The sequence below is a fragment of the Ctenopharyngodon idella genome, chromosome 2 (assembly GCF_019924925.1).
Source record: "Ctenopharyngodon idella isolate HZGC_01 chromosome 2, HZGC01, whole genome shotgun sequence".
NCBI classification, from domain to species: Eukaryota; Metazoa; Chordata; class Actinopteri; order Cypriniformes; family Xenocyprididae; genus Ctenopharyngodon; species Ctenopharyngodon idella.
In genome coordinates, this window is record NC_067221.1 from 24,332,506 (window position 1) to 24,351,804 (window position 19,299).

The 19,299-nt window shown below is 35.2% G+C and overlaps 1 protein-coding gene across 1 annotated transcript; it reads right to left on the bottom strand.

Annotated features, from left to right (window-relative positions):
- Positions 1-1,940: 1,940 nt before the first annotated feature.
- tfr1a (transferrin receptor 1a) lies at positions 1,941-18,669 on the bottom strand. The gene is made up of 18 exons (XM_051883681.1): positions 18,526-18,669; positions 14,843-14,890; positions 14,282-14,516; positions 13,934-14,114; positions 13,602-13,824; positions 12,682-12,804; positions 11,174-11,269; positions 10,941-11,080; positions 8,518-8,687; positions 8,294-8,413; positions 8,074-8,159; positions 7,135-7,198; positions 6,987-7,054; positions 6,826-6,896; positions 6,292-6,376; positions 5,955-6,182; positions 5,387-5,539; positions 1,941-4,218 (listed from the first exon to the last, which is right to left on the bottom strand). The coding sequence occupies exons 2-18, from the start codon at positions 14,873-14,875 to the stop codon at positions 3,976-3,978; spliced, it is 2,319 nt and encodes a 772-aa protein (XP_051739641.1). The 5' UTR covers positions 14,876-14,890; positions 18,526-18,669; the 3' UTR covers positions 1,941-3,975.
- Between the last annotated feature and the right edge of the window lie 630 nt (positions 18,670-19,299).

Consider the following 19,299-nt stretch of genomic DNA (forward strand, 5'->3'; position numbering starts at 1 on the left):
TTGAAAAAACCTCGGTTTAATAAATTATAGCAGTCATAAGAGCTTCAAAGAGAATTCTTCAAAGTACTCTAGTTCTACCATGTGGTCATTTGAAGAATTGCAGACAGGTCCATAGTACACACAAACAGGCCTACTGAAGATTTTATAATACAATGAAAGATAAATTGTGTACACAAATTCAACAAATTTAGTCATTAATAGGTAACTATGCAGAAAGTAATGCAGGACAAATGAGTAGTACTACATTAACACTTGAGCTGCTACTACTATCATAGGCGTAATTTGCGGGTGGGGCATGTCCCCAGCACTTTTTGCCAGGTTCGATATTGTCCCCACCACTTTTTGAAATATCTTGCAGCACGGATGTATACTAATACAAAAGAAACATCTCTAGATGATTAGCAATTTATTCGTTTGTGTTAAATAATAGGCGATCTGTCGCTGGGATGTGTTGTTTTTGAAATCATGTTGAGTGCTTGTTGCCGCTGTTATCAGTGGCGCAACAGCGTGCTCTTGGCACTCGTGCACACTGTGCGCAGTCCTCACACGGACGAGCGCTTCAATCTATCGCTAACGCTGTTGCAGCCGGAGACTCTATTCTTTCCAGTGAAATCACAAAACAAAATACACATAAACATGTCCCTGCTCTTGATATACAATCACTGATGAACTTCTTTGGTTTTAATGAGAAAAAAAAAATAAAACATTACACGAGGGCAGATTAGAACCCAGAACCTCTGACATGCTGAACAAAAATTCTATCTCTCGTCCATCTGATCAGTCTAACAATAATTGTGGATCCACGTATTTATTGACTAATGTAAATGTTCCCAGGACTAACAAAAAATGTAAGGATGAAACTATCATATTAAACATGAGGTCTATGTCGATCAATTTTGTGCATTTACTATTGTAATGATACAATTACAACACCCCCCACAACATTATCGTGCATCTGAGACATAAAAAATCATCTTTTTTGTTCTGAATATAGTAATACAATGCATCACTAATTACTCAAGTGTTACCTAGTTATTCTGCAGGAACTACTAGTGATCTGGACCATTTATTTTAAAGTGAAAACATTTTTTGCTCTTGAAGATTACCTTTTTTTTTTACTTAGAAAATAGTCAGAAAATGCATCATAATTAATTAAAATGTTAATTTGTCACTCTGTAGGAACTACCAGTGATCTGGAGTCTGGACCATTATTTTAAAGCGAAAAAGATGTTTTTCACTTTAAAATAATGGTCCAGATTACTAGTAGCTCTTGAAGAGTGACTAGGTGCACTTGAGAAATTAGTGATGCATTTTACGACCATTTAATGCATTTGATGCATTTAAACACATTGAGTTTAAAAAAAATAAATAAAAATTGCTTGCATCTAAGAGTAATTAATTAGTAATTGTTTATAATTTGTCAGTTAGTTAAAGCTTCTTAGTGAGGCTAATCTCATTCAGTAATTACTGATTACCTAATAAGGAACTATCTCAGTCCTAAATTTGATTATTTATCTGATTAGTTAATCTTGTTTCCATATTAGTTAATAGTAGTAGCTGAAGTGTTGATGTACTTTGGTACTAGACATTTGTCCTGCATTACTCCCTGCATAGTTAGCTTAATGACAGACCATTATTCTAAAGAGTTACCCCTACGTCTTTTACTGGTTTCACTGCCTACTATTTGTAAATTTGGTTAAAATGTAGCCAATTTCTCTAATGGAAATTGCATTATCAGATTACTTTTATTATTGTATAACATTTATATAATATTTCTTTTATAAAATGACTAATTGAGCCATAGACATCTTGGTTAAAATGTAAAGTTAAACAAGTGATGAAAGAACTTAATTTTAGTGTCAATTTAGTCAGAAATTTTGAGCTGCTGTACTCCACAGTTAACTTAACACATGGATCCAAAAGAGTCTTCACAGTTTAAATGAGTTGTTCAGACTTTTTATTAATCACTTGCAGACTTATCATAAAACTGAGAATCAGTGCATGTGTGATGTTATAAACCAATTATGTCCACAACAATACTACTGACGTTACATAGCATTCTTCAGAAACTTTTTAAAAGATATGGACATACACACAATCATGAAACTGCAAGACATTGTTAGAATAATCTTTAATCTCCATTTTCTTCTCTTTCACATTGTTTTCTGTTCAAACAGGACGTATTTCAAAGTTACACATGAGTGTCTTTCTCAGAGCATAAACATTATTTTCCACTTGCAACTCGATTCATATTGATGTCTTCTGATGGCCATATGATATGATAAACAGATGACGCTGGTATCAAAAGGTAACCAATAAAAACAATTAGCTTAATAGTTTCAATTTAATACCAGTTTGATGTTGAATACAATTTGAGTGAAGTTAAATACACACAAAAAAAAAAAAAAGTATTTCAATCTTTAAAGCTTCATAATTCTACAAGGCACATACAAGTAAATGATACACCAGAAACAAAAGAAATATGAAAACCGAGTAAGAGAACAGAACAGAATCTTATAGAAGGCCATGGCAGGATCTTACAGAGAAGGTTTCTCTAGTTTTCAATCTCTACTGTGATCCTCACCCACTCCACATTTTATTAATCCAAGGCAGAAGAAGGTAACAGCACTTGATTATTCATGAGAAACTGACAATAGATTACATGACTCACAACAGATAACTAGTATGGTAAGAGTGTGTGAATATAGACGATTTGTACATCATCATGGGAAACACTGTTCCCGATAATTACATCCACACCACAGTGAAATATGAGGGGCACTGCCCTCGATATCAACACATCGGTAGGCAAAAACTACCATCATCTTCTTCGCATTATGGAAGGCACTGCTCCCGATAATTATTCTGGATCAGGTATAACATTGATTCAAAAGGAGGATGCCAGAGACTAATGGACAACAGTAATTTTCTGAAAATTGTTTATTATTATTATCATCATTATATTATTTAAATGCACTGTGGTAGTTTCTGGTCATAGCTTTTGAAAACAAGGTTATCTCCATAGCAGATGCTGCTTTCACATTTCGACAGTATAACTGTCATAATTATGGAAGGCACTGCTTCCGATAATTATACATTTGTTTAAAAAGGCGTTACAAAATGCTATTTATAGTGATCCCTGTCACTGATAAATATTTATAAAAAAAAAAACAAAAAAAAAACAACTAATAAATAGATATTTCAGAGCCACATAGGAAAGCCTCTTTCTACCATTTGACAGAACTGATCTGAAATGCCCCTGAAAAAGCGTATTCAACCGAAAAATTGGAAAAATACTGTGCTTTAGGAGGTGTGTCATCACTACAGGTAAGTCAAAAATAACAATGGCTAGTTGTCTAACTGTAGCCTGTATAAGAAAAACATCAACCTCAAAATCCAGACTGTTTAGGTTATTGTGAAAGTAGTTCCTAAAAGGTGTCTGAAAATGATGAAAGTAACAAACCAATAACATTCCAAATTTGTGTAATCTAAACTAGATCTTAAAGGAACAGTTCACCCAAGAATAACAATTCTGGGTTATTTACCATGATGTCATTCTAACCCCTTATGAATTTTGTTCTGTTCTTAACACATAGATACTGGATTGATTCAAAGGACGAATTATAGCACATGAGTGATATGAGCTATTTTTTTAATATTTTATGGTGCTCTTGTGTCCTGTATTGAAGTTTGAAATCGCCAGTAATTTTAATGGAAAAGAGCAACCAGTACGTTTTTCAAAATATCTTATGTTGTGTTTCACAGAAGAGGTTTAGAAGGACATAAGGGTGAGTAAAGGATGACAGAATTGTTATTCTTGGGTCAACTACGGTTTTAAATATTGAGGTAAACCTCTAATCATGAATTCACGTTAATAGAGCACCAATATCATTTTCTACTTTAATTTTCCTTTTTTGTCTTGAGTGATGGTTCAAAGTTATCAAATTGTTAAAGAGGTAAGCTGAATCTGCTTGTCTAAATTTCATTATCCATATCCCATACTTCCCCTGCCAATGCATTGGCACAGCCCTGGATGGTCCAGGTAGCAAGAGCAAACTGATTCTTGAATTGGTCGACGTCAGCAGATTCAAGACCTACTTTAATAGCTTCAAGGTGATTCACCAGAGCTGTCAGTGTGTGCGAGCCAGAGCCCAGCACAATGTGCCGGAACAGACTCTCCCGTGGAGAAACGTAGGGAGAGAGGAGACTTCCTTCCACCTTCCAACAGACACATCATGTTAACATCCACATTATAACATAAAAAAAACATGTCACAACTGCTGCTCTGCGATGTTTCTAAAATTGTATATCCCTAGTATGCAAGCTGAGAAATATTTAAAAGAGTTTTGAGGCTGGTACTTTGTTGCTTTTAGCTTTTGTTGTCAATTAGCTTTGAGGTACTCCATATGCTAGCGTAGAAGCTGACAAAATTAATGCTTAGCAATTATTCCCATTTAATCTGGATCTGAAATGTATCAAAATTAGAGTAGGGTATTCCTGCAATACCAGAGGCTGCAGTTTCAGCATTTCTATGACCCACAATTTATTTATTTTTTTTGTATGTATGTATGTATGTACTAACAGTTTATACTATTTCAGAGCACTTACTATTCAATTCTGTATTTGTATTATTTTCAGGAATGCTTTAGTTGTTTAGTTATTTAAATTTAATTGACATATTAGTCCTAACCAATCCCTAACACTAAACACAACCGTTGGTAAAACTCTTGAAATATTTAACCTAATTTGTTTTAATATATGAAGTGGAATAAACCTATGTTCTGGTTTATTCTATATTCTGGCTTCTCGTCTGGTGTGTGACTGACTTAAAGTGCAGTAAACAGTAAAACTGTTTGCACTACAAACTAGTGTGTTTACTAGTAAGTTAATAAATTAAAACAATATAAAAACAAATACTGGTTTACAATGTCAGTAACCATAAATTAACTTTTGCACGGCTAAAATAACTGGAGATGCCTGACACGAAAGCCTTGAACATTCAAATTTTAAATTAAAACATTAAAAATAAGGTGGAAGGATAATAAAAGTGTAATAATTTCTGTGGGTCTAGTCTTTGCATCTGTTTGTTTTAGGTTTAATTCAGGTCTCCTCTGATGGAGAAGAATCCAGTATTGTAAGAAAATTGCTAAATTAATTTAAAATTTATCTTTGTCTTCTGAGAAAGCGTAACAGAAATACTAATGACTTATATCTGCTAAACTATGTCCAACAAAATTATTGTGAGAATGACCCTTCTTCCATTACCACTATAAATAGCAGCAAAGCAGCAGCCTTTTGATACGTTCCATCCCAACCAACTTTTTTAATAGGAAATATGTCAACACAGGAAAGAATGAAATGGCTTGATGAGTGCCATGTTATTTACCCTCATAATGCGATTGTTGATGATGCGACACTGCTCCATGTCTTCAAGATCACTGTTCCGGATGGCAGAAACAAGTGCGCTTGCAGCACGATCGTACGACCCCTGAGCTGACAGAAGCCACTGCATCGTCACAGTGGAAGGAAGGCGGCCCGACTTAAAGTAAAATGTAAAAAAATGATATTAAGCTCCTTTGTGTACTTTACAGATATTTACGGAGCCCCTAAAAGCATGTGGTGAAGGAGAAAAAAAATGAGATGGAAGTAAAAAAACATGTCAATGCTTTTATTTCGCAAATGTTTGCCGTTACCCCGAGAAACTTTGCATTCGCTTGCAAAGAACACAAAATGTTTTGCACGTGAACACAAAGTTTCTTGGAGGAACGCAAAACTTTTGCGAGCAAATGCAAAAGCACTGACATATATATTTTCCTCCAAATCTCATATTTTTTCCTCCAATCTCATATTTTTTCCATCGCCATGTCCCTTTAGGGGCTCTGTAGATATTCAACAAAACACCAAGCCTAAGTTCTTTTGGAGTTACAAAATCACATGTAACCTCGTAGACTCACCATTTGCCGTGATTCAACTTTAGACCTGATCTGGGACACATAGTTGCGGATGACACTGGTATACTTTTCCACATTCAGCTTGAGCAAGTGGTCGTGTACCAGCCGAAGAGTAACCAGCCCAGCCACCTCGCCTGCTGTCTTGGCCAGTTTCAGAGTGTTGAAGGAAGTGTACCGTTCCAGATTTTGATCAGTATCCTCAAAAGTGCCAAACGGGTATGACTTTGAACTCTGAAACACATCAGGCAGATGTTTACTTCCTATCATCCATCATGAAACAACCTGTACCTTAATATATTTTACTTTATTTTGACATCTTCAGTTTAACCTGAATACTTACGGAAGTAAATCGAAAGGAAAGTGATGGGATACCCGAAAAGCTCTGGAATGGATAAACAGAGTGAGACAAACCCATAGGCTCCATTCTGCAAAGAAAGAAAAAGTTAGAAAGAGTTTAACAGTGTTGCTCTAGTCAATCAGAATCAGAAATTAATTGAAATAAAGCTGAAATAAAATAAAATGTAAAAATTAGATGAAAAGAAATTTAAATCAAAAGTAGAAATGTTGTCTTGGCAACTAACTGAAATAAATAGTCTAATCCTGGCTTAATATAAACCCTGTCTGTGAAACCAGGCCTAAATGTTTTAAAGGTGAAGTACTAAAATTACAAAACTAAAATAAAAATTAATTAAAGCTAATTAAATATAAATAAATAAACAAATAAAAATGACAAGAGCACATTACAAAATTGCTACAACTTAATTAAAATATAAAGACGAAAATATAAAGATAAAAGCTAATTTAAAATATTAATAAATACTATAAGTACACAAATGATAGTCAAATTGTCGAGAGCAGTCTGAGACAAACATACACAGACTTCTCCCAGCTGGATCCAGCAAACTGTTCATGCAAGGATTTGGTTGCATCAACTGGAGATGAGACCTGTATGCAGGAAAAAAAAAGTTATTTTTCTTTAGAAGACAGATAAAACGGAAGAATAATGGCAAAGATTCAGCATTTGTGATACATCACCTGTTTCATAGTGCTCTCTAGTAACCCATACAGCAATGGACTGGCAGTTGCTTTGAAAGAGTCAAAACCTAAAGAGAATGTCAGATGATCAGCTCCAACTCAAGACAAAGTCCGTCTTCAACTCTTCAAGAATTGACTCTTTACAAACCTGAAATAACTTCATCAAGGCTGATGTAAGAAAACGTTTTCAAATTCAAGGAGGTCAGGTAGCCCTATGGGAACAAAAAAAAACAAAATATATTAATTGTGTTACACTCTGAATTCAAAGGCTATGTTTGGAATTGCTTATTAACATACACAAGGACAGTCTGTTTCACAGTCACATTTTGACAGATTCAACAGTTGACAGTCACTGAAGATTTAGCGCAGAATTTAGGCAGTGAAATATAAAGAAAAATAGGCAGTGTATACTTTTCAGTAGGGATGCACCGAAATGAAAATTCTGGGCTGAGGCCGAAAATTCAAGATGCACTTGGCCGAAAAACAAAATCAAAAATAAATAATAAAATTAATAATCAATTAATTAATTAATTAATCTTAACTTATTTAATAATTAGCACTCAAACAGCTAAAACTGAGTTGTACAAACATTTAAATTGCATATAAGGCAATTTTTATACCAACTTTTTAAAAACAAAATTTTTCAAAATTGTTTCATTGTTGCAGAGCATTTTTATTGGTAAGGCATAAGAGGTTTGCTCTGCCGAGGGCTACCGCCAATTTTTTAAAAAAATTAACCTTCGAAAACAGTCAAACAGACGTACGTGGAGTTTGCTAGAGAGATAAGGACACTTTATGAGAAGTGGTGTCTTTCCAAGAGGATTGAATCTTTTGAGCAACTTCAAGAGTTTCTCTAGTTGGAAAAAAATATTGCGCACCAGAAACAGTTGTTTAAACAATTTAAACAAACAGAAAGTCACTTCGCTTGTAGATGCGGCAGTTTTGTCCGATAAGTTTGTGCTGATGCACCAAAAATGTTTTCGCTTTCAATCTTCGAACTCCTGTTTCTACCCCCTGTTGGCACTGTGACGGAAATATTATTGTTATTAATGCTTACTTTTATCTGTGTTAGTATATGCATTCATACCTCCAACCACTCTGTGGCCCCAACACTACCAAATTCACCAGCACTCCAGCTAGCAAACACTATGCTCCTCTTTGGTTTGAATCCATCTTGGAAGAAAAGAAAGTTGCACTTAAAATCAACAAGTTTATTCTTAATTAATAATTATCATATATACTTCATTATATAATGATGTGAAATAAATGTATGTAAAAAAAAAAAAAAAAATCACTATGCAATATACCGTTCTTGATCATATCTGTAATAGTTCTGGCCAACTCCACCAGTAAACTAGTGCCAACTGTGCTTCTGGCAAATCCAGGGCCCCATGCATCTCGCTGGGCTCCGATCACCATATAACGATCTAAAACAAAGGATGAAGACAAAAATCAAGTGATCAGGGACTGGGACCAATTACTTATTTGATGTGCACAGCTGTTTAATGCCCAGTGTAACACAATACAGTACCTGCATCCGTATAACCTTTAATGACTCCAAACACATTGTGGATTTTTTTCTCAACTAGGGAATTGCTCACTACCACGGTGATATTGTCGCTATCATCGCCGAGCTTGTACATGGTATCCCGGAGCATCCCATCACTCCAGCCATCAGGTGAAGCCCGACCTCCCAACTTACTGTTAGAGGACAGGAGCAAACAAATGAGACAAATACGTAAATAAAGGGAATAATAACAAACCACATTGACAAAGCTAAATGTTTTGCATTTTCTGATGAAAATGTGAATGGTTCTTGCCGCCTGGATGCTAGAGTAACCTGAGTGGCTTCCAAGACATTGCTATGCTGTTGCTAAGATGTTCTGCGTGTTTTTGGTGCATTATTATGGGGTTTATAAATGGTTTCTAGGGTGGTCTGTGTGGTTGCTACAGTAGGTTGTTGCTGGCGCAAGTCAAAAGAGCCCAACTCTAAGCCTATATAATATTCTGGGGCCGGATTCACAAAACATTCTTAAAAATGAAACCCTTATTAACTTTCATTTTATTCTTACTTTCTAACTAAAAAAAAAGTTAAATCAAGTTAATCAAGAATATTATTTCCAAAAAGCATTTCTTAAGAACATTTTTTCTAAACATTAGAAAAATATTCTTAAGAAATGTTCTCAAAGACTGAACAGTCTGAACAAAGACAAAACTTAAGAATTTAAATTCCTGAAAAGAATGTTATTAAAATCATCATAATCTTAAAGTTAAAAACTGTCATACAGTTAGATAGCACCTTAAACCTGTAATTTTCTTCTTAAGAATAAAATAAGAAAATATGTATACTTTCCATTGCACTTTGAACATTCTTCCGAACTTTTTAGAAGTTATTGTAAGAAATGTATCATAAAGAGAACCCATTATGCCCTTTTACCAAGTCTTGATTTTGTTTTTGAGATCTACTAAAATAGGTTTTCATAAAGTAAATAAAAAAAATTTAAAAAAACGCTCTGTTTAGTTCTGGCCTCTATGAAGCCCCTCCTTGCAAAAAGCACAATGTGCTCTAGTGGTCGGCTGTATCGGTGTGTTGTGATTGGTCAACCGCTTCTAGCATGTTTTTTTTTAAATGTCACACCACTTACAATAACCTGGGTGGAAAAACCAGCATCTCTTGGACATGGCGACAACACACCAAACGCAATTCAACCAGACTTCACCTCTTTATTTGTGTATGCCTTGGAAAACTTTAAGACTACAATCAAGGCATATCATGGAGTTCAGAAATGGTGATTACTGACATACTAAATAACTCCCTTTGGAGTGACTTAGTGCTTTGTAACCAGTGGTGTAAAGTATTTGAGTAAATGTAATTAGTTACTGTACTTAAGTATCTTTTTGGCTACTTTGTAGTTGTACTGAGTATCAAAAATATTAGCAACTTTTTACACATTACATTTTACATGGCACCTAACTTTTTCTGCAGCAGTTTATTTCTGCTATAAAGAAGCAATAGAGGGCTTTAAAGGTACTATATCTTGTGCGTTTTGCCTTTACTTGTCAACAAGGCTACTTTACGTGAATGTGAGTGCATTAGCTGGTAGTTGCTGAATTGTAGGTATTTGTTCAAATACCTACACTTCACCAACTACCTGCTAATGCACTCACATTCACATAAAGTAAATGCAGGAGATGACTGCAGCCAGTGATGAGGCTGAAATCAGCACATCCAGTGCATGGAGACTTTGACTATTTAATTTTACTTAACATTATTTTATTTATCCGCTATATTGACGAGACCTTTTTTGAAGGATATTGGTTTACATATGGCCTTTTTGTGCACCTGAGCTTAACTGAGACTTGAGAGTTTGTAGACGTTTAAGAGGCTGTTATCGACCGTGATTTATTGCAATATTGAGGTGTTAATAAACATGATTTCTCATCTTACAAATCAACTGTTTCTTATTTTCACTGGCATGTCTCTCAGGTGTTGAGTACTAGTGGAGGACTTTGAGCCTATATTCAGTAGAAGTAAAATACTCAAGTACTGTTAAAATTAGTTACTCTAAGACTTTTACTCAAGTCGTATTGGAATTGGTGACTTGTAACTTGTAATGGAGTCATTTTCACTGTAAGGTATCTGTACTTTTACTCAAGTATGGTTTTTAGGTACTTTTTACACCTCTGTAACATTGTAGACCCTTTGCACAAACAGCAAGATTACACACTAAAGAAAATTTAAAATGAAAAAAAAAGCATAATAGGTCCTCTAAGTTTATGGAATTTTTTAACCTGTTTTTTTATCCAACAGGCAAAAATGATATGACAACTCCTCAACAAGCCACACAATTTCATTTCAAACACCTAACTATTACTGACAGTAATGAGTATTTTAGTAACAGCAACAGTGATATTAAATAGCAAGAGAAATGTCACTTTGGATCTCAACTGCACCTCATGATCTCAATAGCCTGCTTTATGGTGATAGTTTGGGCCGGAATGCTGGGCAAGCCAGAAGACTTAGCCCGGGGAAACTGGGTATGATTAAAGGAAGGGAATCCTGGAGTATAGGGATCACCAGTGCCAAGATGGACCTATAAAAAGAGTGTTTTAAAAGATTATGAATCAACTGTACATAAACTTTAAAAAGCACAAATATCTGATAAGAGAAAGGTTCCACGACTTACATGGCCAAAAAGAGCAGTGTCTTCATTAATTTCGTAATTAACAGGATCTGGATAAATTAGCACAGCACTAGCATTCAAGTTAGCAGCATTAGCAACCTGTAATAAGCAAATGAAAACCATAAGATAATTAAGTAAATATTAATATGAAAGGGTTAGTTTGCCCAAAAATGAAAATCTGAGAGCTTTCTGATCCCCCATAGAAAGCAACGAAATTACCAGTTCCAAGGCCCAGAAAGGTAGCAAAAAAAAATCTTTAAAAAATAGTCCATGTGACTACAATGGTTCAACCTTAATTTTATGAAGTGACGAGAATACTTTTTGTGCGCAAAATGAAAAAACAAAAATAACTTTATTTAAAAATGTCTGTCTCCGACACTTTTCGGGATTTTTTTGCACACAACTAGTGTAGTCACACAGACTATTTTAATGATGTCTTCACCTTTCTAGGCCTTAAAAGTGGTAATTGCTTTGCTGTCTATGGGGGACCAGAAAGCTCTCTGATTTCATCAAAAATATATTAATTTGTGTTCCGAAGATGAAGGAAGGTCTTAGGGGTTTGGAACAAAATGAGGGAGAGTAATTTATGACAGAATTTTCATTTTTGGGTGAACTAACCCTTTAACAGTCTTAAAGGGATAGTTCACCCAAAAATAAAAATTATCCCATGATTTACTTACCCTCAAGCCATCCTAGGTGTATATGACTATCTTCTTTCAGACGAACACAATCCGAGATATATTTAAAAATATCCTTAGTCCTCCAAGGTTTATAATGGTTGTGAATGGTAGGCCAAATTCTGAAGACAGGAAAAATGCATCCATCCATTAAAAAAAAAAAAAAAAAAAAAAAAAAGCAATCCGAGCTTCAGGCGGACGACCGTACGCATAGTGCGCACATCAATTTGGGCGGAAGAGCAACCTTTGACCTGACGCGATGACGCATGCGGAGGCGCAGAGGAGAGAGCAAAACAAAACACTGGTCACAAATTAGAAGTTTAAAATGAGAAATTTTAAAGAGAAATGTCAGAGGATTTCAATATAAGAGAAGAGGAGCTTGAGTTTTTTGCCCAGCCGTATTTGTTTGAACCGTGAGAGGTGTCTAAGCTTATGATACTCCTACATCATGCATCATACATCGCGTCAGAGGATTACTCATTTGGTGCAAGTCGACTTGTGCATTCTGCGTGCTGTCTTTCGCCGGAAGCTAGTTGTTTGAATAAATTTTAAATATGAAAATTTTTCTTACAAAAATGCATCCCTTCGCTTCAAAAGGCCTTTATTATGGATGGATGCATTTTATCTGTCTTCAGAATTTGGCCTACCATTCGCAACCATTATAAACCTTGGAGGACTAAGGATATTTTTAAATACATCTCGGATTGTGTTCGTCTGAAAGAAGATAGTCATATACACCTAGGATGGCTTGAGGGTGAGTAAATCATGGAATAATTTTCATTTTTGGGTGAACTATCCCTTTAACATACAGTATGACTGAGTGAGAGCACCAACCTTTTCAGCGAAACTTAGTAGTCCAGCTCTGACCAAGACAACCTTTCCATTCACATCAACATTCAGCTCTTTTAGGCGTCTGAAGTCCTCTGCCCGTCCATAATGGGCATACAGAGCTGCTCCCTATACAACAGAATCAGTGTAACTTAAGAATATGAAATAATCTAAGACGCATGTTGTTATTTACTACAAATCTTCCCTTCGACTGGAGCTCTCATATCGCATTTATATTTGCATTTTAAATATGTGTTAACATACATCATACAAGAAGTAGGAGAGCATTAGCACTCCAACTGACCTGAGAAACTCTTTCCCTGCGAATATTTCACCAGTTATTATGTGCATTCTGTAATTCTGTTGTGATGCCAACCAAAATAGGTTTGCAAAACGGTCTGAATCGATTCACATTTGTTCAGACCACTTTCTCACTGAAATATCTGAAGCAGTTTCTCAGTCAGTAAAACAGACAGTAGGCCTTTTGAGATACTTAAGAACACAGAACAAACAGCACTGGATGAAGTGGATATTCACCTAAAAACATTTGAAAAGGCTACTGAGTGTTTTTGTGTCTGCACGCATTGTATTCCTATGTGAATATGCGCTAGATGGATGTGTTTGATCATTTTGTTGCTTTTGCCATTTTCGTGTTTTAAAACATGTTTTAAGGGTTTCAAGTCTTATATTATGAGTATGTGAGGCATACTCAAGAAAATTAACACTTCTCTCAGAACTGAATTTTTAAAATGAGCATATATTGAATTTAACTTTTTAGTGTTGTTTTTGCAAAAACAATTTGCATACCCACAGATGAAATCCAGCACAGCTTCAAAAGACTTATTGCATAAGTCATACTTGTATGATACTTTTATGGGGCTCTTTTGTCAGTTGGTTGTCAACATACATGCTTATTCAAAACTAACCTGCACTGTAGTAACTGCACTGTATGCCAAATATCCCTCGGTTGTTCCCACAACGTTACCACGAAACAGCACTCTGTTTTTTGAGTCAGCAGGTTCATGGACTTTCACATAGTGCTCGTCGGTCCAGGGGTTCATTCCAAAAGTTTTGAATTTTCCCATGATTTTATTAGCAAGCGCCTCATCACCTGAGCTTCCCGCCTGGTGACTGGCACTAGAGAATTCCCTGAAAGGAGGAGAAAGAGAAGCAGAAAGACAAAACAAAACATGTTTAATTTGAGTACCTGCTCAACTTATCATATGGAAAAAGCAAAAGGGCAGCTGTGTGTATTCACTTGAGGTTGCTGTTAATGTTGTCAGTTGTCAGTTTCTTTTTCAGCAATGCCCTGAGATCGCTCCAGTCCAATGAATAAACTGCTTCTGCTCTCACTGGAGCAATCTCACTAAAAACCGGACAATCTGAACTGATTTCAGTTTTGTCTGTGCTTCTATTAGACAGGTAACCAATGAGGTATCCTGAAAGACAAAAATATTATTATTATTTTTATGCTCAGAAATGGTTACAGTTTAGCGGTCATTACACGAAAACATCTGACCACAGAATTCTATGACTGACCAATCAGAATGAAGTATTCCAGAGGGCCATGAAATAAGCTTTGAAATATACCGGCACATCAGCTTACCAATAATGAAGAGGAACAGAATGGCAATGACAAATCCGCAGACTGTTTTGGGAGAATGCTGGTTCAGCTTGCTGGGGTAATATGGACGATTATGTTGGTTCACGTTTTCCCCAACACCGTTAGCCTCCATTTCATCATCCATGTCAGATGAGAGCTTCATCTCCACATGGCTATTGTCACCCTCCATGTTCTGGGTCAGGTTAAAGCGAGTATAGGAGCGCGGCTCCCCATTGAACTGGAAAAATACAGTTACAAAACACCAAAATAAAACACTGTCCTGGGTTCTTGTCACTCTGAAAACACGTAAGGCCAAGTCATGAAGTTTGAGCTATTCTCTTTAATATAGAAGATTTTCAGCACAAGAAGTAAAAAGTAATATCAGGAACATTGAGGAGGTTTCAGTTGAAGTGCTTAAAATCTGCTTGATTAAAGACAGACATTTAAATCTCATTATAAAGATACTCTTTTTTCTTTGTTATCTCTCAAATGGTAAATGATTGGCTTAGATAATTCTGTTATAATACCATGGCAAAATAAATTTGTATGGGAAGAATGTCTTACGATTTTTGAAATTGTTGTCCTGGCTTGATCCATCGTGTTCTCAAATAACTGCAGCAAGAGAATGAGAAATGTTTAGTGGAACACAGAAATCTAAGATCACTCTGTAGGAGATAAATTTATCATAAAACAAAGATAGATTCCTTATGTCAACAAAAAGGGCTGTATAATGATCTGCAATAACAGATATTATATTGTAATGTTGGTGAAGGTGCACTACACAATGTTTTGTTTATGTTTCTCTGGTTGATATAACAGTAGTCTTGAACTTTGACCTTAACTTGACACCTCTGTGTGTGTGTGTGTGTGTTTGTGTGTGTGTTTGTGTGTGTGTGTGTGTGTGTGTGTGTGTGTGTGTGTGTGTGTGACATCACATTTTTCTGTTACATCGTCAGTGTGAAAATACTCACCAGGGAAGATTATCAGTGAATACATCAGTTTGTTATCTGACTGTTTTAGTCTGAGCTACTGTATACAAGACTTGAGTTTTTAAAAAAAGCTTGAGTTGATTTTATTTATAGAGTGTGCAACAGTCAGGTTCCGGAAGTAAAAACTTCTAAACCTTTAAAGACAGCCTTAACGTGAGCTCCGAGATTAATCAATGGTATTGGTTAGCACGCATTATTTCAGCTTATTTTTAAAATAATCGTGTTCAACAGCGGAATTCATGGTGAAAAACTACTTTACCTTACCCATGATGCTCACCCACCCACTCACCCTCATGTCATTCCAAACCCGTAAGACTTGTTCATCTTTGGAACACAAATGAAGATATTTTTAATGAAATATGAGCGATTTCTGTCCCTCCATTTACAGTTATGCAACTACCACTTTGATGCTTCAAAAAGTTTTTAAAGAGATCGTAAAACTAATCCATATGAATTGAGCAGTTTGGTCCAAATTTTCTGAAGAGACACAGTCGCTTTATATGATTAACAGATTGAATTTAGGCATTTATTCACACATAAACAATGTTCAGCAGAAGCTCAACCGAACCTTCTTGACGCGCAAGAACAAACCTCTTGCGGAAGCTCAAAAGTGTTGCGTAACACAAGAATGAACCTCATTGGTTCCTGCACGTCAAGCGAACATGCTTGAGCTTCCGTTTACCGTGATGTGTGCATTGATTAATGTTTATATATGAATTAAGGCCTAAATTTAATCTGTGCAGCATATATAAAGCTGATTCTGACTCTTCTGAAAATTTGGACTAAACCACTCAATTATTATGGATTGGTTTTACGCTACGCTCTTTTTATGAACTTTTTGAAGCGTTAAAGTGCTAGTTGTAAAGCTGTCAATTGAAGGACAGAAATCACTCAGATTTCATTAAAAATATCTTCATTTGTGTTCTGAAGATGAACGAAAGTCTTACGGGTTTGGAACAACATGGGTGAGTAAATGATGACAGAATCTTCATTTTTGGGTGAACTAACCCTTTAACAAAGACTTTTTTGAAATCCCTATGGAAAAAAAAAAAGAAAAAAAAAAAGAAACCTTTCGGAATCAGCGTCGCTGAAAAAGGGGGCGGGCACTGTTGCACTATCGCTTTTTCTCTATTTCTTGTACATGATTCATAAATTTCATTTAACAATAAAATTCAAATAATTAAATTATGTGTGTGTCAGTAGTGATATATTTTGCTTATTTTATTTAATAACTACAAAGTATTTTCATGGTCATTATTGTTATAAAGATAAAGTTGTGATAAAGTTGTGATAAAATTTTTTTTTTTTTACAGGAAAGTTTCATTGATTTTAAAAACTCAATGACAGAATTTTTATTTATGATTTTTGATCGAACTATCTCTTTAAAATAGGTCTGGTGATAAATTCTTTTTTAAATTACAAATATCCCATATAGTCAATAGTATACAAGAATTAGAAAAGAGTTGTTTAAAACAGCTTTAGATTAAATCTAAAAAGTCCCACTGAAGCAGTGTGCCAAATGTACTTCACTGTGCGAGCTTGCTTAGACACATGCATGCTAGAGATAGGAAAAAGTATTTGGGCTACACCCTACCAGGAAAGAACGTGTCATGCACACAATCAGATCAAACCAATCCTTACGTCCGTTGGGGCCTGCCTGACATTTAACCTCCTACTGTCCTTTCCTCATAAACTACACAGAAGTCTGAGGAGCTCTTTCAAGACGGTCCACTAATCCTCATACCTTGTCTGAGTGTATAGGTGTGTAAGCCCTCGTGCTTGACTATACGATTTACTGTTGGAATAAAGAGAGCCCAATAAACCTCTAGACATAGGAAACTTTTATCAATCAATGATAAAACAACTGAAAAAACAATAACAATCAGACTAGGAGAGGAAGTACTGTAAACTAAAGTTCAGAGACGGTCTGTTACAGCCAGTCATATTCAAGGACAAGCAAGTGAAATTTTCTTTAATGAAAAGAAGAAGACGAAAAAAAGAAAAGAAAAAAAAACTCTCCATGAGCAGCTTCACTAGCCAAAATTCTCAATGATTTTGTAAAGTGTGCTGCTGGTTTAATCCATCCATGCAATACACTAAGCTACTTTATCATGTGACTCTGTGCCACCCCACCACTTGAATCACATTTTCTGAGAAGAAAATGGATGAATTAGTCTAAACTTGTGTCATTTACTCACATTTTAAAATAACCTCTCTAGACGCATATGTTAATAATGCATAACTGTATTTTTCTGGCCCTACAGATTAACGTCAAACTAACTTGTATCACAATCTAAGTTTCCAAGAATGCGCAGACATTGTTGATTAATCTTTACAGAACTGGCAGAGAGGATTAAAATTCACTGTAGCAAATCATGTGATGGTCACACTGGGTAAAAACACTGTACACTCTAATGTGCTTCATGTGGTAATATCTAAATTAACTGGTTTTATTCAAGTAAAAAAAAAAATATATATATATATATTATTTAATATTTGTGCCTCAACTCAAAGTCATTTTTAGGTTCAGATTAGCTAGAATTAGCTCCGTAAAGTAATAACTGCATATTTTCACCAAACTATATTTGCAAGCCTGACTCTCCTGCAATGCAAATAATGAGCCTTTCAAACTAGTAGAGATAATTTAGGTGTATGAGTGTGGTAGCAGGTGACACGCACAAACTAAAAGGACTCGGTTGACTGGGAAGGACAAGTGTTCTGAGCTGACCCTGAAGAAAATGTCACATATATCTGCCACCAAATTACAATGGAAAAATATAAATTAGTTACTTAAAAATGTTTGGAAATTGCAAACACTACAACACTAGTAAAATTATTAATATTAAAACTAAATAAATTTATGAGGCCATTAAAATTATCACCAAAAAGTCACTTTTGTCAAATTATTTTAAAAGTGAAACGAGCACTGTCTCATTTCAGTTTGACACAATCTGTGTGAAGGTCAGTAGACAAGGGTTTGCAGAGCACGTGCATGAACTATGTAGTATAAGTTTAGTCCGCACCTGCTCTAGACACGCATTTAAAGTAGCTGCTACACGAATTAAAAGCGATTATAGTTAGATATAATTCTAATCATTTTACTTATAATTCAATACTGTGAGGAATAATCCTAACTTCACTGCTTCAGAAAGCCATGCACCCCTATTTCTACAATACTACAGTAGAAATGTCCGGTAGTTAACATCCTGCAGACAACGCATTTATATTAGAAGACCATAAATCTGTCATAAATCTTACCAATGCTCTCGAGCTCCCGTCACAACCGCAGCACCCTAGACACGACCACCGCGAGCACCTCACATGCACATAATAACCTTGGGGACCCTGCAGAACTATGAAGCGTTCATATTGGGAAGGCGGGCGCTTTGGTGTCACTTCCGGGTTTCTATTTTAGAGAATTATTTATTCAGTAGACTATGTATCTTGGTTCAAGAGCAGACGAAGATTTATGTTATATTAAATATATTTTAAAATTCAGCCTAATCTCCAATTGTCGTCTACATTTTGAGAGTATTTAGTATAAAATATGGTCATTTGCTACTGAATAATTAGCTACATAGAGCTTATTAATACTAACTAGCATATAATTAATATTAATTCTGTTGAGATGCTTATTATATAAATGTATCATTTTTAATTATAAATAATAATTAAAAAAAAAAAAAAAATAGCATTTTATAATTAATTATAATAACATGTACAATGTGTAACAGATAAATGTAACCATTTTATTTATCTTCTCCCCCAATAAGGAAGGTCTTGAATGTTTATTCTATTTTTTTTTTTTTTAAGTAATGAAAAGATTGCTTTATTTTCAAAGTGCCAGCTCAGCAGATTCACACGCCAACATCTGTACAGAGCAGGCAGAACAAGAACATTTGGGCCAAAGTAATCTAAAACATTTTCCAGGAGGAGCTCAGGAAAGTAAAGGACACAACCAATGTGGGTTTTCATCAAAATTCAACAGCACCTGTGAAAATACTGTTAATAATACTGTAACTCAGAATTAGT

Excerpts from the sequence above, each read along its gene's own strand:
- tfr1a (XM_051883681.1), bottom strand. The coding sequence starts at position 14,875 with ATGGATCAAGCCAGGACAACAATTTCAAAAATC. Across the intron at positions 13,825-13,933 it reads AACATTAACAGCAACCTCAA|GGAATTCTCTAGTGCCAGTC; the intron begins GTGAATACACAC and ends TCCTCCTTTCAG. Across the intron at positions 6,377-6,825 it reads TCCAGCTGGGAGAAGTCTGT|AATGGAGCCTATGGGTTTGT; the intron begins GTATGTTTGTCT and ends CTTTCTTTGCAG.